This window comes from Palaemon carinicauda, chromosome 1, assembly GCF_036898095.1.
Source record: "Palaemon carinicauda isolate YSFRI2023 chromosome 1, ASM3689809v2, whole genome shotgun sequence".
NCBI lineage: Eukaryota > Metazoa > Arthropoda > Malacostraca > Decapoda > Palaemonidae > Palaemon > Palaemon carinicauda.
The window spans coordinates 252,059,616-252,082,296 of NC_090725.1; the positions used below are offsets into that span (position 1 = coordinate 252,059,616).

The 22,681-nt window shown below is 42.4% G+C and overlaps 1 protein-coding gene across 5 annotated transcripts in view; it reads left to right on the plus strand.

Moving 5' to 3' along the window:
- MED24 (mediator complex subunit 24) overlaps positions 1–22,681 on the plus strand; it is a 349,247-nt gene that overhangs the window by 244,709 nt on the left and 81,857 nt on the right. For all 5 annotated transcript variants that reach the window (XM_068389049.1, XM_068389044.1, XM_068389055.1 and 2 more), the window contains one exon: positions 18,237–18,414. In XM_068389049.1, the coding sequence (XP_068245150.1) occupies positions 18,237–18,414 (178 nt within the window). The remainder of the gene's footprint in view (positions 1–18,236; positions 18,415–22,681) is intronic.

Here is a 22,681-nt window from a genome sequence, read left to right on the forward strand (position 1 = left end):
TGAAATAGAATTGGCAGGAATCTCCTAAACAAGTAAACTGAAAACTCAAGACATTTTTAAACACAATCAGACCAAAATTGAGAAAACACTAAAGAAAAGAAAAATAAGCATCAAATTGATGTAAAGTAAGACTTAGAATAGGGCATGAACAGATGTTTGCTTAAAAGTATGAAAATGAAAATATTAACAATAGAGATAGAGTGATAAAAATAGCAGAGGATTTATATGCAATGCCATACAATAGTGTTATAAGAAATACAGTAACTTCACCAATAAAAATAATGAAACACCTGAGTCGGTACTGAACGTAACAGTAGGGGAAGTAAAGAAAACATTAAAGGTATGAAAAGAGGTAAATCAGCAGGAGAAGATGGTCTAACAATTAATATGATAATTGATAGAGGAGATTTCATAGTAATAAAACTCTCAACTTTACATAAAATGTCTGCAAGAATGCTCTTTACCTATAACTTTTATCATATTAATTCACAAAAAGGAAGACTCAAAAGACCTGAAAAATTGTAGCTCTATAAGTTTATTCTTCATAACATATAGAACATTTACTAACATCATATTAGGCCAAATAGAAAACCAGCTAGACTTTAATCAACCATGAGAGCAGGCATGCTTTAGAAAAATGTATTCAACAACTAACATATCCATGTAATTATCCAGCTAATAGAAAAATCAACAGAGTATTACAAACCACTGTGTATGGCATTTTTGTTTAGAGAAAGGTTTTGATTCTTTCAAACAAGGAATAAATGAATATTATCTTAGAACACTTGAAAATATCTATACAGGAAGTAAAGCCATCCTAAAACCACATAAAGATATGAAGAAAATTCTAATTGAAAAAGTTGTTTGTCAGGGAGATCTGATCTCTTCTAAATTTTCACAGCATGTCTAGAAGTTTTTAAAAATTTAAATTGGGAAAGTGTAGGAATTAATATTAATGGAGAATACCGTAAGAACTTAATGTTTTCAGATGAGATAGTTCTCTTTAGATTTGAATAGAGAAAGCAGAACTGTATGACTGAAAATAAATATGAGTAAAACTAAGATAATATTCCGTGAAAGTGAAGAGAGATATAAAGGGTTATGGACGAACATCTAGAGATGGTTAATGAATATACATACTTAGGACAGACTGTAAGTGTTTCTCCAGGACATTACACTGAAATTAAAAGAAGGGTAAGCATGAGATGGAGAGCTTTTATTAAACAAAGAGAGATTATGAAAAGTAATATGTCACTTTCTTTAGCAATAAAAGTATTTAACAAGATGGCCCTACCAATATTAACTTATGCATCAGAAACTTGGAGCCTTACTAAAGGCTTAGAACATAAGCTAGTTACAACTCAGATTTATGGAAAGAATAATGATGGGAATAACACTAGTAGGCAGAAAAAGAGCAACATGGATAAGAAGCAAACTAAAGTAGAGGATATTCTAATAACATGTAAGAATCAGAAATGCACATGGGCAGGGCATATAAAGAGAATGACTGATAATAGATAGACATTAAGAATAACAGAATGGGTCTTAGAGATTGCAAATAAAGCAGGGGAAGTAAGAAAAGACAAGAGGTTGATGAACGAAGAAAGTTTGCTGATGTGGACTGGCATAGAAAGACCATAAACAGATGCAAGTGGAAGGACATGTCTGAGGCCTTTTTTTCTGTAGTGGACTAGTAATGGCTGATGATATCTTCAATTATGACTAGTTTTTCAGCTCTGACCTGCCCCTGTTTGAAACCTTTGCCTAACTCCTCAAGTGACAGTTATTGATTCTAGGGCACCATTCAATAAAGGTGTTGATGGTTCATGATACCTCGCATATTTGAGATACTTTTGTAGAGCCTCAAATTCTTTTTATGTCTATGCGGATACAAACTTCCGAGTCATTTAATGGGGTTACTTCTCGTTTCAATTTCTACGGCCAGATAATAAAAAAGAAATCAGTAGATTACGTCATGTTGTATTGCTTGGCAAAAACTGCCTATTACTCGTCCTGGTTGTATCAGCCGCTTACTTACAACGCTTGTAGCTGTGGAGGTAGTCGAACATGCCTGCCTTCACTCCTAAGATCAGACAACCTCATCGTCTACTCTTCGCCCTTATAGTGCTTGTGTCTTTAACATTACAGTCAAGCCTCTTTTTTTTTTTTTTTTTTTTTTTTGCGAGGGTTAGGTCACAGACACAGGCGCATTAAATAAATTTTTTCAATATTAAACTTACCCGATAATCATGTAGCTGTCAACTCCGTTGCCCGACAGAATTCTATGGAGGGATACGCCAGCTATCACAATACTAGAAGGGGGTGTATTTACCAGCGCCACCTGTGGCCAGGTACTCAAGTACTTCTTGTTGACACCTCCTCAATTATTCCTCTGTCGTGCTTCCGGCAAGACGTTCTGGGATACGCTTATGTTCTTGGAGTATTTTCACGACTTTGGTGAAGTATTTCTCTTTGATTTCGGCTGTCGCTTTACTGGAAACTTCTATATTAGCTTAGTTAGCTTTTGGAATTAATTTGATTAATTATGGTGACGAGAGAGTATTAACTCTCGTTCACCTTTCAATGGCCGACCCTTCCCTTAGACGGAAGTGTTGGTGTCTAAGAGAGTATAGACTCTCTTTCTTAATTTTGCTTAACAAAAGTTATAGATTTATTTTATATCTCTCCGCCTCTTATAGGCCTCTTCGATTAACTTCCTTTTATTATAAACTCATTAAAATTAATTTTTATATTTGTTTATATTCGACCTTCCTAATAGTAGGCGGTCTTTTACCGAAGTTAATAAACTTTGAGCCCGTCATTTCGGTTTTACCTGTTAACATATTATGCTATTTCCGCCACAGAGTTTGAAAGATTTTCTTTGACAGTCTCGTACTGTTTTCAAAGTTGAACTAACGTTTTGTTTTGTCTCTGCAGTTGTTGACGTTCAGAACGTTCAACTTGCACTCTATCGTTACGATAGAGAAAGAATGTTCACGGTTTCACGTTGCAGTAAGAGTAACCGTGTCTAGCGTTTTGTTCATTCTTTCTTAACTTAATGGTTTTGATCCTAATAAAGGAACTTTTCAGTTTTTTCCTTTAACAATAATATGTTTTAACGATATATATGATTGGGCTCTTCTCTCAGGTTCTAAGTCAAGAGAGAGAGAGAGAGAGAGAGATAGAGACGGAGGGAGAAAGAGGATAAACGTTTCATTCAAGCCTGCCAGGCGTACGAGTAACGTCGTTATCGTTTTTGCTCTTCTCCCTAGTCTCTTTAGGGGAAGAAACTAAACGTTTCTAGAGTGATCTAGTGTTTAGTCTCTTTCCAACCACTGAATTATCTTTCATTAGATTTTTCTGTTACATTGTAATTCTGTTTTCGCAATTACTAACTTTGAGAAAGGATAGAATTGCGTATTTCAGGTACAAACCACTTAAAGTTTCGAGTTCAGTGAAATAAGTGCAAACAGAAATCAAAGTGATAAGTGATTAGTGCGTGAGGGTACTTTTGTGCGCGCCAGTCGTCCTCCCAGTCCGGGACCTCTTGCAAGCTCCCAAGCCCAGGGGAGAAGCAATGTCGAAGGGCATAAGGGTTCAGCAGGCCTTGATCGGCGCACAGAAGTATTCTCGGTGGTTGTGGGCGTGTCTTACCGAGACCGTCACTCCCACTCGCAGACGATTGAGCCCTTATTTTGCTCGTCTGCAGAAGAGATTAGGGGAGAAAATAAAGGCAGAGTAACGCTGGTCTCAGGTCTCAAGACCTCTTAAACGTTAAGTCCAGACCTATGCCAGACGTACGAAGTTAAAGTTCACAACCCGAATGCAATCATTGGGTTAGCTCTGACTCTTCTCAGTCATCAGTTGATTACACTCCGCCTAAGAGGAGTAAGGTTCTGCCACAACAGATCTCTGCTGTTAAGGCTTTACCTCAGCAGAACTTAGTGTCTGCCGACCCCAAGTTAACTCTACTGCAGTCCATACAGTCACAACTTTCGGTCTTGATGCGTGAGTGTCGGGCTGAGAGTGTTGCACCTCCGCCTCCGCCTACACTCCCCCCCGCCTATGATCGCTCCGCCTGATCACAGTACCACCTGCCAGGCGTACGATGTTGTGAACTCTACTACAGTCCATGCAAGCACAGCTTTCGGACTTGATGCGTGAGTGTCGGGCTGAGAGTGTTGCTCCTCCGCCTCCGCCTACACTCCCTCCACCTACACTCGCTCCGCCTGATCACAGTACCATCTGCCAGGCGTACGATGTTGTGGACTCTACTACAGTCCATGCAAGCACAGCTTTCGGACTTGATGCGTGAGTGTCGGGCTGAGAGTGTTGCTCCTCCGCATCCGCCTACACTCCCTCCACCTACACTCGCTCCGCCTGATCGCAGTACCACCTGCCAGCAGTTCCACCTGCCAGGCGTACGATGTTGAGCCACGTGCTGAGTTTGCTGTTCCCTGTGGTGTTCAGCCTCCGCCTTCCTTAAGGCAACCTTTACATTGGGATCAGGAGGATTATACCTCTCTTCCTCCGCCTCCTCTTGCTGCTCCACCAGTGATGCAATACTCGGTTGAGGTACAACAACCTCTCCCGTCCATGAGTCAGTCTCCTCAGCTCTTGCTGCAGCGAGCTCAACCCTCCACAAGGCAAGCACCACAACATCTTAGCCTTGCGCCTCAGGAGCCTCAGCTTGCGAGACATTTACCTTGTTCTGCGCAGCCTCTTCCTCATCGCGCTCCGCTCACACCACAGGAACTGGAACTTGCTACTCCGCTTCCGCCAACCGCTCAGCAAGCGCAACCCTTGGGTTCACCACTCATGCTAGGAGTCAGCCTCCTCCACCCATGCGCCTTCCTTCTGCTTGTCTTTTATTCAGCCTTTGCAGACTGAGCCTCAGGTGTTCCCTCATCGGAGTCTTGAAGAGGAAACCACAACTATTGTTGTTCCAGCTCGTTCTGACTCTGCTGTTCAGCATACCTTACCTCCATTTTCATACCATGGTTTAAACCCCATGCAAGCATGCATAAAGCACTCTAGCACTGGTCATGGAATTTCTGAGAAATGTTAAACGCCATGCACACGCTCTGCTTTCCTTACAGCAGGCTCTGCTTACAGCAGGCTCTGCTTACTACATGCTCAGCATTCAGCATGCTCTGCATTCAGCATGCTCTGCATACAACATGCTCTGCATACAGCATGCTCTGCATTCAGCATGCTCTGCATACAACATGCTCTACATACAGCATGCTCTGCATACAGCATACTCTGCATACATCATGCTCTGCATACCTTACCGCATGCTTCTCAACACATCTTGGGTTGTTGCCAACTCACTAGACTGTCAAGCAGTTTCATAACGTTGCCTTCTAGTCTGCTGCTTTTGCACCAGTGAACCCTCACTCAGAGAACTTAGCTTTTCTAGGATAAGGTCCCTGTAGATGAGAAAGTTCTTTTCTCCCTCCTTCTGATATTCCCTTGAGGACTCTGTCATTTGGAGGGAGCCTTTAGCTGCATAACCTCTTATGGACTTTTATTTAAGCATAACATGCTTACAGGGAAGGTAATGGTTCCACTTCAGCCGCTAATCCCGTCTGTTACCACACCTGCTCCCATAGACCTTGAGCTGTGTTGCATGACATGCAGTCCAAGCTTAGTCCTTGTTAGAGGATTTTTTGTTTACGGAGTCAATGTGTCACGGGGAAGACGTTCAACAACCAACAGAAGGGACTTGTTGTGACGCAGTGCGGCAACCTCAGCAACCCGTTAAGGAGTTGTCTGTACGACCCAGACAGTCTAGACAGATTCGGGTTGTCACTGTACTTCCTCGCTTGCCCATGATTGACAGTTTACAGACTGTGCAGCAGTATCATGATCTTGTGTCCGGCTCCGTCAGACGACTGGCTTTTAAGAGCTCCCACAAGTCGTCGCTGTCTGGAGATTTTCAAATGGACTATGGATCTGACCAAGGAACTGGGCCTCCTGGTCAATTTTGAGGAGTCTCAGCTCGTTCCATCCCAGACCATTGTCTCCTTGGGTATGGATCTTCAGAGTCGAGCTTTTCGGACTTGTCCGTCGGCCCCAAGGATCTTCCAAGCCCTAGAATGCATCCAGAGCATGCTGAGAAGGAACCGATGCTTAGTCAGGCAGTGGATGAGTCTAACAGGGACACTTTCATCGCTGGCCCTGTTCATCGAGTTAGGGAGACTCCACCTCCGCCCCCTTCAGTATCATCTAGCTGCTCACTGGATAAAGGACATGACGCTAGAGACGGGCTCAGTTCCTGTTTCCGAAGAGATGAGGTCTACTCTAACGTGGTGGAAGAACAGCATTCTTCTCAAGGAAGGTCTACCATTGGCTGTTCAGACCCCCGACCACCGTCTCTTCTCGGACGCATCGGACACGGGCTGGGGTGCGACACTGGACGGACAGGAATGCTCGGGAACATGGAATCAGGAGCAAAGGACACTTCACATCTATTGCAAGGAGTTGTTGGCAGTTCATCTGGCCTTGATAAACTTCAAGTCCCTCCAGCTTAACAAGGTGGTGGAGGTGAACTCCGACTACACCACAGCCTTGGCTTACATCTCCAAGCAGGGAGGGACTCATTCGAGGAAGTTGTTCGAGATCGCAAGGGACCTCCTCATTTGGTCAAAAGATCGAAAGCTCACGCTGGTAACGAGGCTCATTCAGGGCGATATGAATGTCATGGCAGATCGCCTCAGCCGGAAGGGTCAGGTCTTCCCCACAGAGTGGACCCTTCACAAGAATGTTTGCAGCAGACTTTGGGCCCTGTGGGGTCAGCCAACCATAGATCTATTCGCTACCTCGATGACCAAGAGGCTCCTCTTGTATTGTTCTCCGATTCCAGACCCAGCAGCAGTTCGCGTGGATGCCTTTCTGCTGGATTGGTCCCATCTCAACCTGTATGCATTCCCGCCGTTCAAGATTGTCAACAGGGTACTTCAGAAGTTCGCCTCTCACAAAGGGACACGGCTGACGTTGGTTGCTCCCCTCTGGCCCGCGAGAGAATGGTTCACCGAGGTACTGCAATGGCTGGTCGACGTTCCCAGGACTCTTCCTCCTAGAGTGGACCTTCTGCGTCAACCTCACGTAAAGAAGGTACACCCAAACCTCCACGCTCTTCGTCTGACTGCCTTCAGACTATCGAAAGACTCTCAAGAGCTAGAGGCTTTTCGAAGGAGGCAGCCAGAGCGATTGCCAGAGCAAGGACGACATCCACTCTCAGAGTCTATCAGTCTTAATGGGAAGTCTTCCGAAGCTGGTGCAAGGCCAATGCAGTTTCCTCAACCAGTACCACTGTAACCCAGATTGCTGACTTCCTGTTACATCTAAGGAACGTAAGATCCCTATCAGCTCCTACGATCAAGGGTTACAGAAGTATGTTGGCAGCGGTTTTCCGCCACAGAGGCTTGGATCTTTCCTCCAACAAAGATCTACAGGACCTCCTTAGGTCTTTTGAGACCTCAAAGGAACGTCGGTTGTCCACTCCAGGCTGGAATCTAGACGTGGTCCTAAGGTTCCTAATGTCATCAGGATTTGAACCGCTCCAATCAGCCTCTTTTAAGGACCTCACATTAAAAACTCTTTTCCTCGTGTGCTTAGCAACAGGTAAAAGAGTAAGTGAGATCCACGCCTTCAGCAGGAACATAGGTTTCACATCTGAAACGGCTACATGTTCCTTGCAGCTCGGTTTTTTGGCTAAAAACGAGCTTCCTTCCCGTCCTTGGCCTAAGTCGTTCGAGATCCCAAGCCTGTCCAACATGGTGGGGAACGAACTGGAGAGAGTACTTTGCCCAGTTAGAGCTCTTAAGTACTATCTAAGAAGGTCAAAACCATTACGAGGACAATCAGAAGCCTTATGGTGTGCTATCAAGAAGCCTTCTCTACCAATGTCTAAGAACTCAGTTTCTTACTACATCAGGCTTCTGATTAGAGAAGCAAATTCTCATCTGAAGGAAGAAGACCTTGCTTTGCTGAAGGTAAGGACACATGAAGTGAGAACTGTGGCTACTTCAGTGGCCTTCAAACAGAACCGTTCTCTGCAGAGTGTTATGGATGCAACCTATTGGAGAAGCAAGTCAGTGTTCGCATCATTCTATCTCAAAGATGTCCAGTCTCTTTACGAGTACTGCTACACCCTGGGTCCATTCGTAGCAACGAATGCAGTAGTAGGCGAGGGCTCAGCCACTACATTCCCATAATCCCATAACTTTTTAACCTTTCTCTTGAATACTTTTTATGGGTTGTACGGTCGGCCAAGAAGCCTTCCACATCCTTGTTGATTTGGCGGGTGGTCAATTCTTTCTTGAGAAGCGCCAAGGTTAAAGGTTGTGATGAGGTCCTTTAGTATGGGTTGCAGCCCTGTATACTTTAGCACCTTTGAGTTGATTCAGCCTCCCAAGAGGAACGCTGCGCTCAGTAAGGAAGACGATCTTATTAAAGGCAGAGTAACGGTTCAAGTCGACTTCCTTACCAGGTACTTATTATTTCATTGTTATTGTGGATAACTGATTATATGAAATACGGGATACTTAGCTATCCTTTAGTCTTGTACACTGGTTTTTCACCCACCCCCCTGGGTGTGAATCAGCTACATGATTATCGGGTAAGTTTAATATTGAAAAATGTTATTTTTATTAATAAAATAAATTTTTGAATATACTTACCCGATAATCATGATTTAATCGACCCTCCCTTCCTCCCCATAGAGAACCAGTGGACCGAGGAATAATTGAGGAGGTGTCAACAAGAAGTACTTGAGTACCTGGCCACAGGTGGCGCTGGTAAATACACCCCCTTCTAGTATTGTGATAGCTGGCGTATCCCTCCATAGAATTCTGTCGGGCAACGGAGTTGACAGCTACATGATTATCGGGTAAGTATATTCAAAAATTTATTTTATTAATAAAAATAACATTTCGCGAATATGGGTTGCCCTACAGTGGGCTAATTTCTAACCTAAAAAGTCACTGCCCTTTGCCACAAACGGTGCCGAGCTGATGATTAACACAGTAAATACCTGTACTGTACTGCCTGATATTGATTTTACCGTTTTTGGGTTCTATCACAGATTATGATTATATGTACAGTGTACAGTACATGTGCACATATGTACAATTGACAACTCACCACACATGTAGGCTACAGGTACAGTATGTATGCAACATTTATAGTAATCAAGAAGCATAAATAGATACAAGTCTGTAAGTCAATAAAGAACTGTATTTTTAGTTTAGAAATACTATTCACTGTTCTATAATATACAAAACATTTGAAAATTTCAGCTTAATTTACAATAAATACATAAAGTGTATGTGCAGGGTAAGTGTCGAGAGCACCAACCACTGTTATGAAGTTCTACGCAGCAATGTTGTTGGTATGAGGTTTCTCTTGCGCAGTATGGGTTTCTCTTGGTACTACCGATGGGTTACTGTTGGTACGCTTGATATCGTACTGTATGTACATCTTTATTTAAATTAATTTAGAAAATTTTGCTAGTTTAATGTATTACTACCTTTTAATTTAATATCTAAGCTAAATACTTAAATGAAAATTTACATTCATGAAAAAATATCTTACATGAAATGTAAATGAAAACTTATTCGTAAAAAAAATATCTTATCCTTTTAACTATACAAGGGGAGGAGGGTTGTCTACACCATCATCGTCACTCAGCTCTGTCATGGATTCCGGAGGAATGGGTGCCGGAGGTGGGGTTGCTGGAGGAGGGGTGTCAGGGACAGGAGATTTTGTTCTTGGAGGAATTAATGATGGCTGATGCTCAGGCTCAGGGGTTGGCGGAGACTGTTTCAGGCGACGGAGGAAATACATGGAGATGGGAAACCGCTTTGCTGACCTTTTCACCTTGTTTAAGATGCTCTTGTAGCTAGCGAAACCCTTATCTATCGCATGCATGAACTTCAGAGAGTGCACCAAGGAATGATCCAAGCTGTATGCCCTCTGTTTCAAGTCTCCCAGTATCCTTGACATCTCCGCCAACTTTTCGAGGGTGATGCCTTCCTCCTCTTCTTCACTCGCTGACCGTATTAGGTCTGCAAGGTCCTCCTCAGTCATCTCCTAGTCATGGCCATCTAACAACTCCAAAATGTTGTCCTCAGCAACGTACTTGAAGCCTTCAACTTCTACTGCCTTCACCAAAGTTTTGATCTTCTTCAGCATCTGGTTAAAGGTTTGTCAGGAGTGAAGCCGCTGAAGTCCTTAACGCACCCTGGCCACACTCATTTCTTGCAGCCACTGACGGTCTTTGGTTTGACATCCTGGAAGCATTCCTGGACAACAGACAGACAGTCTGCTATCGTGAACTACTTCCAGGTGGCTGGCTATGGTGAGTACTGCTCCAGGAAGTATGTTTGGAGGGCATCATGTTATATTTGGGCGATCCCTTGGTCACAAACCCAATCCAAGATTTCGCGGAAAGTGTCCTCGGGGATCGCAGCGAGGACATAGACTGCTTAAGCAATCATACCCTTGATGCAGAACTGAACTTTGGCATGCTGAAAGTAGGCAAACACCTCCCAACTGGCAAAGGACGGCAGTTTCAATGATGAGGTATGGATATAAGAGTCGGGGTCGGTGGGCGGCATCGTCCAAGAGTAGGAAGTGAGGGGGAAGGTGTGGGCAGCTAGTCACTCTGTGGTCACCAATGTGGCAATATGAGATTAGGTCTTAGAAAGATGGCCTGGACATGACAGGTTTATTAACATGACATAAGCTTATATACAAATGGTTGAGGATAACAATGACGTAAAAATGTTATCAATGTTAAACATGAAATGGCAAGCTTAAATGTCTTTTCTATTATCAGTGTGGAAGAGAGAGACAGAAAAAGAGAAAGAAAAAAAGAGCAATCTCATTACACTATGAGCATGTATGAAATATACATGCCTTGCATCCTTCCTTTGCTACGAATATACAGAAGGTTTATTGATGGGAGAGAAAATTGAAAAATTTCATAATTTTAAGGGTGAAGATTGATTAAACCAAGTTTCTGGAGAAGAAGCAGTATGAACCTCTGTAGAGGTTCATAGAAATGATTTAGTTTTAAATGATAGACATCCGTAGGAGTGAGTTTCGAGGAAGAAACCATGAAAATCTCAGGAGAGAATAGAAGTAACCAATTTTATTATTAAAATTGATTTATTATTACATATACTGTATGTTTCATCATTAATCTTTGGAGGTAGGTGAAGCACACCCCTTTGGCTATCACTGAAAGAAATGTGTGTTATCAGGCATTATTTACCAGTTTTCAATATTAAACTTACCCGATAATCATGTAGCTGTCAACTCCGTTGCCCGACAGAATTCTATGGAGGGATACGCCAGCTATCACAATACTAGAAGGGGGTGTATTTACCAGCGCCACCTGTGGCCAGGTACTCAAGTACTTCTTGTTGACACCTCCTCAATTATTCCTCTGTCGTGCTTCCGGCAAGACGTTCTGGGATACGCTTATGTTCTTGGAGTATTTTCACGACTTTGGTGAAGTATTTCTCTTTGATTTCGGCTGTCGCTTTACTGGAAACTTCTATATTAGCTTAGTTAGCTTTTGGAATTAATTTGATTAATTATGGTGACGAGAGAGTATGAACTCTCGTTCACCTTTCAATGGCCGACCCTTCCCTTAGACGGAAGTGTTGGTGTCTAAGAGAGTATAGACTCTCTTTCTTAATTTTGCTTAACAAAAGTTATAGATTTATTTTATATCTCTCCGCCTCTTATAGGCCTCTTCGATTAACTTCCTTTTATTATAAACTCATTAAAATTAATTTTTATATTTGTTTATTTTCGACCTTCCTAATAGTAGGCGGTCTTTTACCGAAGTTAATAAACTTTGAGCCCGTCATTTCGGTTTTACCTGTTAACATATTATGCTATTTCCGCCACAGAGTTTGAAAGATTTTCTTTGACAGTCTCGTACTGTTTTCAAAGTTGAACTAACGTTTTGTTTTGTCTCTGCAGTTGTTGACGTTCAGAACGTTCAACTTGCACTCTATCGTTACGATAGAGAAAGAATGTTCACGGTTTCACGTTGCAGTAAGTGTAACCGTGTCTAGCGTTTTGTTCATTCTTTCTTAACTTAATGGTTTTGATCCTAATAAAGGAACTTTTCAGTTTTTTCCTTTAACAATAATATGTTTTAACGATATATATGATTGGGCTCTTCTCTCAGGTTCTAAGTCAAGAGAGAGAGAGAGAGAGAGAGAGATAGAGACGGAGGGAGAAAGAGGATAAACGTTTCATTCAAGCCTGCCAGGCGTACGAGTAACGTCGTTATCGTTTTTGCTCTTCTCCCTAGTCTCTTTAGGGGAAGAAACTAAACGTTTCTAGAGTGATCTAGTGTTTAGTCTCTTTCCAACCACTGAATTATCTTTCATTAGATTTTTCTGTTACATTGTAATTCTGTTTTCGCAATTACTAACTTTGAGAAAGGATAGAATTGCGTATTTCAGGTACAAACCACTTAAAGTTTCGAGTTCAGTGAAATAAGTGCAAACAGAAATCAAAGTGATAAGTGATTAGTGCGTGAGGGTACTTTTGTGCGCGCCAGTCGTCCTCCCAGTCCGGGACCTCTTGCAAGCTCCCAAGCCCAGGGGAGAAGCAATGTCGAAGGGCATAAGGGTTCAGCAGGCCTTGATCGGCGCACAGAAGTATTCTCGGTGGTTGTGGGCGTGTCTTACCGAGACCGTCACTCCCACCCGCAGACGATTGAGCCCTTATTTTGCTCGTCTGCAGAAGAGATTAGGGGAGAAAATAAAGGCAGAGTAACGCTGGTCTCAGGTCTCAAGACCTCTTAACGTTAAGTCCAGACCTATGCCAGACGTACGAAGTTAAAGTTCACAACCCGAATGCAGTCATTGGGTTAGCTCTGACTCTCCTCAGTCATCAGTTGATTACACTCCGCCTAAGAGGAGTAAGGTTCTGCCACAACAGATCTCTGCTGTTAAGGCTTTACCTCAGCAGAACTTAGTGTCTGCCGACCCCAAGTTAACTCTACTGCAGTCCATACAGTCACAACTTTCGGTCTTGATGCGTGAGTGTCGGGCTGAGAGTGTTGCGCCTCCGCCTCCGCCTACACTCCCCCCCGCCTATGATCGCTCCGCCTGATCACAGTACCACCTGCCAGGCGTACGATGTTGTGAACTCTACTACAGTCCATGCAAGCACAGCTTTCGGACTTGATGCGTGAGTGTCGGGCTGAGAGTGTTGCTCCTCCGCCTCCGCCTACACTCCCTCCACCTACACTCGCTCCGCCTGATCACAGTACCATCTGCCAGGCGTACGATGTTGTGGACTCTACTACAGTCCATGCAAGCACAGCTTTCGGACTTGATGCGTGAGTGTCGGGCTGAGAGTGTTGCTCCTCCGCCTCCGCCTACACTCCCTCCACCTACACTCGCTCCGCCTGATCGCAGTACCACCTGCCAGCAGTTCCACCTGCCAGGCGTACGATGTTGAGCCACGTGCTGAGTTTGCTGTTCCCTGTGGTGTTCAGCCTCCGCCTTCCTTAAGGCAACCTTTACATTGGGATCAGGAGGATTATACCTCTCTTCCTCCGCCTCCACTTGCTGCTCCACCAGTGATGCAACACTCGGTTGAGGTACAACAACCTCTCCCGTCCATGAGTCAGTCTCCTCAGCTCTTGCTGCAGCGAGCTCAACCCTCCACAAGGCAAGCACCACAACACCTTAGCCTTGCGCCTCAGGAGCCTCAGCTTGCGAGACATTTACCTTGTTCTGCGCAGCCTCTTCCTCATCGCGCTCCGCTCACACCACAGGAACTGGAACTTGCTACTCCGCTTCCGCCAACCGCTCAGCAAGCGCAACCCTTGGGTTCACCACTCATGCTAGGAGTCAGCCTCCTCCACCCATGCGCCTTCCTTCTGCTTGTCTTTTATTCAGCCTTTGCAGACTGAGCCTCAGGTGTTCCCTCATCGGAGTCTTGAAGAGGAAACCACAACTATTGTTGTTCCAGCTCGTTCTGACTCTGCTGTTCAGCATACCTTACCTCCATTTTCATACCATGGTTTAAACCCCATGCAAGCATGCATAAAGCACTCTAGCACTGGTCATGGAATTTCTGAGAAATGTTAAACGCCATGCACACGCTCTGCTTTCCTTACAGCAGGCTCTGCTTACAGCAGGCTCTGCTTACTACATGCTCAGCATTCAGCATGCTCTGCATTCAGCATGCTCTGCATACAACATGCTCTGCATACAGCATGCTCTGCATTCAGCATGCTCTGCATACAACATGCTCTACATACAGCATGCTCTGCATACAGCATACTCTGCATACATCATGCTCTGCATACCTTACCGCATGCTTCTCAACACATCTTGGGTTGTTGCCAACTCACTAGACTGTCAAGCAGTTTCATAACGTTGCCTTCTAGTCTGCTGCTTTTGCACCAGTGAACCCTCACTCAGAGAACTTAGCTTTTCTAGGATAAGGTCCCTGTAGATGAAAAAGTTCTTTTCTCCCTCCTTCTGATATTCCCTTGAGGACTCTGTCATTTGGAGGGAGCCTTTAGCTGCATAACCTCTTATGGACTTTTATTTAAGCATAACATGCTTACAGGGAAGGTAATGGTTCCTCTTCAGCCGCTAATCCCGTCTGTTACCACACCTGCTCCCATAGACCTTGAGCTGTGTTGCATGACATGCAGTCCAAGCTTAGTCCTTGTTAGAGGATTTTTTGTTTACGGAGTCAATGTGTCACGGGGAAGACGTTCAACAACCAACAGAAGGGACTTGTTGTGACGCAGTGCGGCAACCTCAGCAACCCGTTAAGGAGTTGTCTGTACGACCCAGACAGTCTAGACAGATTCGGGTTGTCACTGTACTTCCTCGCTTGCCCATGATTGACAGTTTACAGACTGTGCAGCAGTATCATGATCTTGTGTCCGGCTCCGTCAGACGACTGGCTTTTAAGAGCTCCCACAAGTCGTCGCTGTCTGGAGATTTTCAAATGGACTTTGGATCTGACCAAGGAACTGGGCCTCCTGGTCAATTTTGAGGAGTCTCAGCTCGTTCCATCCCAGACCATTGTCTCCTTGGGTATGGATCTTCAGAGTCGAGCTTTTCGGACTTGTCCGTCGGCCCCAAGGATCTTCCAAGCCCTAGAATGCATCCAGAGCATGCTGAGAAGGAACCGATGCTTAGTCAGGCAGTGGATGAGTCTAACAGGGACACTTTCATCGCTGGCCCTGTTCATCGAGTTAGGGAGACTCCACCTCCGCCCCCTTCAGTATCATCTAGCTGCTCACTGGATAAAGGACATGACGCTAGAGACGGGCTCAGTTCCTGTTTCCGAAGAGATGAGGTCTACTCTAACGTGGTGGAAGAACAGCATTCTTCTCAAGGAAGGTCTACCATTGGCTGTTCAGACCCCCGACCACCGTCTCTTCTCGGACGCATCGGACACGGGCTGGGGTGCGACACTGGACGGACAGGAATGCTCGGGAACATGGAATCAGGAGCAAAGGACACTTCACATCTATTGCAAGGAGTTGTTGGCAGTTCATCTGGCCTTGATAAACTTCAAGTCCCTCCAGCTTAACAAGGTGGTGGAGGTGAACTCCGACTACACCACAGCCTTGGCTTACATCTCCAAGCAGGGAGGGACTCATTCGAGGAAGTTGTTCGAGATCGCAAGGGACCTCCTCATTTGGTCAAAAGATCGAAAGCTCACGCTGGTAACGAGGCTCATTCAGGGCGATATGAATGTCATGGCAGATCGCCTCAGCCGGAAGGGTCAGGTCTTCCCCACAGAGTGGACCCTTCACAAGAATGTTTGCAGCAGACTTTGGGCCCTGTGGGGTCAGCCAACCATAGATCTATTCGCTACCTCGATGACCAAGAGGCTCCTCTTGTATTGTTCTCCGATTCCAGACCCAGCAGCAGTTCGCGTGGATGCCTTTCTGCTGGATTGGTCCCATCTCAACCTGTATGCATTCCCGCCTTTCAAGATTGTCAACAGGGTACTTCAGAAGTTCGCCTCTCACAAAGGGACACGGCTGACGTTGGTTGCTCCCCTCTGGCCCGCGAGAGAATGGTTCACCGAGGTACTGCAATGGCTGGTCGACGTTCCCAGGACTCTTCCTCCTAGAGTGGACCTTCTGCGTCAACCTCACGTAAAGAAGGTACACCCAAACCTCCACGCTCTTCGTCTGACTGCCTTCAGACTATCGAAAGACTCTCAAGAGCTAGAGGCTTTTCGAAGGAGGCAGCCAGAGCGATTGCCAGAGCAAGGACGACATCCACTCTCAGAGTCTATCAGTCTTAATGGGAAGTCTTCCGAAGCTGGTGCAAGGCCAATGCAGTTTCCTCAACCAGTACCACTGTAACCCAGATTGCTGACTTCCTGTTACATCTAAGGAACGTAAGATCCCTATCAGCTCCTACGATCAAGGGTTACAGAAGTATGTTGGCAGCGGTTTTCCGCCACAGAGGCTTGGATCTTTCCTCCAACAAAGATCTACAGGACCTCCTTAGGTCTTTTGAGACCTCAAAGGAACGTCGGTTGTCCACTCCAGGCTGGAATCTAGACGTGGTCCTAAGGTTCCTAATGTCATCAGGATTTGAACCGCTCCAATCAGCCTCTTTTAAGGACCTCACATTAAAAACTCTTTTCCTCGTGTGCTTAGCAACAGGTAAAAGAGTAAGTGAGATCCACGCCTTCAGCAGGAACATAGGTTTCACATCTGAAACGGCTACATGTTCCTTGCAGCTCGGTTTTTTGGCTAAAAACGAGCTTCCTTCCCGTCCTTGGCCTAAGTCGTTCGAGATCCCAAGCCTGTCCAACATGGTGGGGAACGAACTGGAGAGAGTACTTTGCCCAGTTAGAGCTCTTAAGTACTATCTAAGAAGGTCAAAACCATTACGAGGACAATCAGAAGCCTTATGGTGTGCTATCAAGAAGCCTTCTCTACCAATGTCTAAGAACTCAGTTTCTTACTACATCAGGCTTCTGATTAGAGAAGCAAATTCTCATCTGAAGGAAGAAGACCTTGCTTTGCTGAAGGTAAGGACACATGAAGTGAGAACTGTGGCTACTTCAGTGGCCTTCAAACAGAACCGTTCTCTGCAGAGTGTTATGGATGCAACCTATTGGAGAAGCAAGTCAGTGTTCGCATCATTCTATCTCAAAGATGTCCAGTCTCTTTACGAGTACTGCTACACCCTGGGTCCATTCGTAGCAACGAATGCAGTAGTAGGCGAGGGCTCAGCCACTACATTCCCATAATCCCATAACTTTTTAACCTTTCTCTTGAATACTTTTTATGGGTTGTACGGTCGGCCAAGAAGCCTTCCACATCCTTGTTGATTTGGCGGGTGGTCAATTCTTTCTTGAGAAGCGCCAAGGTTAAAGGTTGTGATGAGGTCCTTTAGTATGGGTTGCAGCCCTGTATACTTTAGCACCTTTGAGTTGATTCAGCCTCCCAAGAGGAACGCTGCGCTCAGTAAGGAAGACGATCTTATTAAAGGCAGAGTAACGGTTCAAGTCGACTTCCTTACCAGGTACTTATTATTTCATTGTTATTGTGGATAACTGATTATATGAAATACGGGATACTTAGCTATCCTTTAGTCTTGTACACTGGTTTTTCACCCACCCCCCTGGGTGTGAATCAGCTACATGATTATCGGGTAAGTTTAATATTGAAAAATGTTATTTTTATTAATAAAATAAATTTTTGAATATACTTACCCGATAATCATGATTTAATCGACCCTCCCTTCCTCCCCATAGAGAACCAGTGGACCGAGGAATAATTGAGGAGGTGTCAACAAGAAGTACTTGAGTACCTGGCCACAGGTGGCGCTGGTAAATACACCCCCTTCTAGTATTGTGATAGCTGGCGTATCCCTCCATAGAATTCTGTCGGGCAACGGAGTTGACAGCTACATGATTATCGGGTAAGTATATTCAAAAATTTATTTTATTAATAAAAATAACATATTCAATAATTTAGTAATTTTTATTTTTGTTATCTTTAATTGCATCTTCATAATAAAAACCTCTTTATATAGTTTGAGGCTCTATTTACCAAATTTTATAAGAAAAACTTATATTGATAGTATTAGTTAGTAATAGTAAATAAGAAAAATGAACCAGATAGGGGATTGTCTCTTTCTGTTGTATGATAAGGTGGTTCTAAATTACCCTAATGCTATTTCTTTATCTTTCAGTATGGTTCGTTGGAATGATGTCTGTCAGATGGCTGGTGCTGCACTAAAGGAAGTTGTTACTGCTTCAGAGCATGGAGCTTTACCAGTTCAACAGGTGAAAGAGCTACTGGATCGTCTTCGGTATCATTTGTGCTGTCTACCAATATGTGCTGCTGCCTGGCTTTGCTCTCATGTTCAGGTATGGATTATTTATTACATAGTTTGTTATATAAATAATTGATGAGAGCATTGTACTTTTATGATTCTTAGTTATATGAACTATTTTTATGGTTCTGATCTCTTTGGAATTAACACTTTAATTCCATTGTAAGGTATTTTGCATAAAGGCTAGCCACCCATTTGAGATACTATAATGATAGTAAGTTTAATTCTCAAGTGAAATACATTGCTATGCTTTGGAAGGGACTGTTTCATAGGCTATGCCTTGTGTCCATGAGCCTCATATATGAGCAGCACTATCATGTCAGTTTGTGAACAGTGTTTGTTAGGATGTAGCATGCTTTAAATTTTGTAAGGAAACTACCCTATTGTGTTTTTAAGGTAGATTTGATGTGACTCTTTCATCAAAGTATTCAGAGACAGTTGTTTCTAAACTAAGCTGTACAGCATATACCTTTCAATTCCTGCAATTCATGGTGAATGAGTCATTAAATGACTCTAAATTTCAATATAAACGGCTACTTAGTTTAAAAATTAATTGAACTGTTCAATTGTAAATTGTAGTTTCGTTTAGTTTCTAACCTCAAGACGTGTATAAGAATAATTAGTTAATTAACATTATTATAGAATATGCCATCTTTTAAGCCGATCATTACAACTAATAAAGAAAAATATCTAATGATTGGTTTACAAGGTAATTTATTTATGGCTCTTTAGGGGAATGTATATAGAAAAGTGTTCTTGAATTACTTTACTTGGCAGTTGATTCCAGTGTTTCAGAAGGTTTTCTTTGAGCAGTGATGGCTAGGCTTGTTTTTTATAGAGGAAATGGCGACAGTACTGACACTCCCAATTTTTTCTTTACTACAACTTAACTAGTTTGGTTTGCTTATATTGGGAATTTAATGCCATTAATTTGTTTTTGGTAGCTGAGAGATCAGCTTAGTTATAGATTCAGAGTACTATTTCAGGCTTAATCTACCTCAGCTAAGTTATAGATTCAGAGTACTATTTCAGGCTTAATCTACCCTAACCTAATATGCCCAAGTGGTAACAAGTAGGTTATCTACACCATTCAGCGATGGTTCTGGTGGTACACAGTTTATCTGAGGTTCAATAGAGCCAGAACTTATGGTTTCCCCTGTAAACATTGAGTCCGTATACTTTTCATGATAATACTCTGCCCTTGGACAGAAAGAACAATATTTCTTTACTATTTTTAGTCGTATCGAATTAATCGTTCTAGCCTTTAACAAGAGAGTCCTTGGCAACCACATAGCATTCTAACCGAAAAACATCTGTAAAGACACTTTAAACAGGAAAGTCCATGGTAACCACTTAGCATTCTAATCCCTTAACAGAACATTTTTAAAGACTCTTTGAACAGGGAAGTCCTTGAAAACCACATAGCATTCTAACACAAAACACATCTTTAATGACATTTTAAGCAAGAAAGACTTTGAATACCGCAGCATTCTAACCGCCAAAACATCTTTTAAAAGCATTTTAAACAGGAAAGTCCATAGGGACAACACAACATTCTAACTCCAGAAACATCTTTAAAGACATGTTAAACAGAAAAGTCTTTGGGGACCACATAGCATTATAACCCCAAAAACATCTTTAAAGATACTTTTAACAGGAAAATCTCTGTGGACCACATAGCCTTCTAACCCCAGAAACATCTTTAAAGACACTTTAAACATGAATATCCTTGAAGACCACATAGCATTTTAACCTGAAAAACATCTTTAAAGACACTATAAACAGGAAAGTCCATGAAGACCACATAGCATTTTAGGCCAGAACATCCTTAAGGATACTTTAAACAGTAGTCCTTGAAGACTACATAGCAATTTAACCCCAAAACCTTCTTAAAGACACGGTAAACCAGAAAGTCCATGGGGACCATATAGCATTCTAACCCTAGAAATATCTTGAAAGACACTTTGAACAGGAAAGTGCTTGAAGAACACATAGCATTCTAACCCCAAAACAATCTTTAAAGACACTTAAAACAGGAAAGTTCTTGGAGACCACATAGCAAAGTAACCCCAAAAATATCTTTAAAGACACTTTTAACAGAAAAGGCCCTATGGACTGTATAGCATTCTAACCCCAAAAAATCTTTAAACAAACTTTAATCAGGAAAATCTTTGTGGCCTACATAACATTCTAACCCAAAAAAATATCTTTAAAGACACTTTAAACAGGATAGTCCTTGGAGACCACATGGGAATAACTGCATAGCATTATAACCCTAAAAGCATCTTTAAAAACACTTTAAACAGGAAAGTGCTTGAATACCACATAGCATTCTAACCCAAGAACACCTCTTTAAAGACACTTTAAACATACCAACTTTCAGAAATAAAAAATTGTTTTATTGATTCTTTGTAAGCATAAACATATCGTACATGCTCTCCAGAAGTTTCCGCTAATTATTTTTACAAATAATGAACATATAGCGGTCTTTACATAATGATGTTATCCTTACTGCATCGTCTGCAGGACTGAGTTTGACAGAATCATCTTTGTGTGTTTATTTTTACATATATATAGCAGTTTTTTTCACTTTTGTTTTGAAATCTCATACATTTGTCAGAAAGGGAAGGCATTGGTAGAGGGTAGGTGAACGAAATCTACTCTTACGAGAACAGCAGCCAGAGATTCCAAAGACGTATAGAAGTTATAATGCATGTGTTAGTTTACTTGGAGTTCTTATGTACATTGTGTTTTCACAATGTCCTCGGGAACTTTATAGCAAGGCCAATGTTACCTAAGGTTATAAAAAGAACAAGTAGTAAGTTATTTTTTTCAAAAAATGAAGATATAGCGGTCTTTAAATGATGACGTCATCCTTACTACGTCGTCTTCATGACCGAGTTTGACAGAATCGTCTTTGGGTTTATTTTAGCATCTCTCTCTCTCTCTCTCTCTCTCTCTCTCTCTCTCTCTCTCTCTCTCTCTCTCTCTCTCTCTCTCATATATGTTTCTAAATCTTGTACTTCTGGCAGAAATGGAAGGCATTTGTAGAGGGTAAATGAACGAGAACAGCAGCTAGAGTTTCCAAAGACGTATAGAAGTTATAATGCATGAGTTTGTTTACAATGTCCTCGGGAACTTTATAGCAAGGCCAATGTTACCTAAGGTCATAGAAATAACAAAAAGTAAGCAGGGAACAAGAAAAAAGAACCAAGAAGAGAGGGAAACATGAATAAGAGTACAAAGCTGAAACTAAAACACTGGCAACAATGAGAGATTGCTGGCAACTCATGTAATAGTAAACTTAGGGTTCACATTTAGGGTGCGTTTATATAGGAATAAACAACAAAAGTTATCATGATAGTGTTATCTTGATTTTTCTAAGAAAAGAAGCAAAAATTTGTTGCAACATACTTAGTCACACTTAGGTACATTTTTCTCACTTATTTATTGTTTGATTTTAAAAAGAAAGATATTGAAAAGAGGAATAAAAGTCCCACAGTTTGTGAGACAGAATTTTTATTTTCTTTTTACTTTATTTCACAATTATTTTGCGTCTAGACAACGAAAAAATTATAAAAATTCACAAAAAAAAGGGAAATAAAAATTTTGTCTTGACAGAATTGTTCGGTTTATAAAGTAGTTTTTTTATGGTATAAAATTCATTCAATTGGTGTCATATTAGTGAGGAAAAGTATACCTATTTTTTTTTTTTAAATCATGAATTTTGCCAATAAATAAAAGAGTTTTTGATCAAATGACTTGAAATTTTTATATGATGAAGGTATTATATGTGTCTAAAACATATATAGAAATTATGTATTTTGGATCATTAGAAACAAAAATTGCGGACGGTCCCCTTAAACAGGAATGTCCTTGAAGACCTCATAGCATTCTAACCCCAAAATCATCCTTAAGGACACTTTAAACAGAAAAGTTGTTGGAGACCACATAGCATTCTAGTCCCAAAAGCTTATTTAAAGACACTTTAGACAGGAAAGTCCCTGGAGACCACACAGCAATCAAACCCCAAAAACATCTTTGAAGACACTGAACAGGAAAATCCATGGGTACCACATAACATTCTAACCCCTAAAAATTCTTTAAAGGGCCCGCAATCTAATGCTGTCTTTTAAGGACAGGACTTTTGACATTCATACCACTTAATCGCCTTACTGCATAGGGTTTTTGCCTCTGACCTTTGGTTTTGCGACGCCAGGGCGATTTATCCTTAAAATGAGTGTTTTTCAAATTCTATCTCCTCCCTTGATACTTAATATAAGACCTGGGATTACTACCCT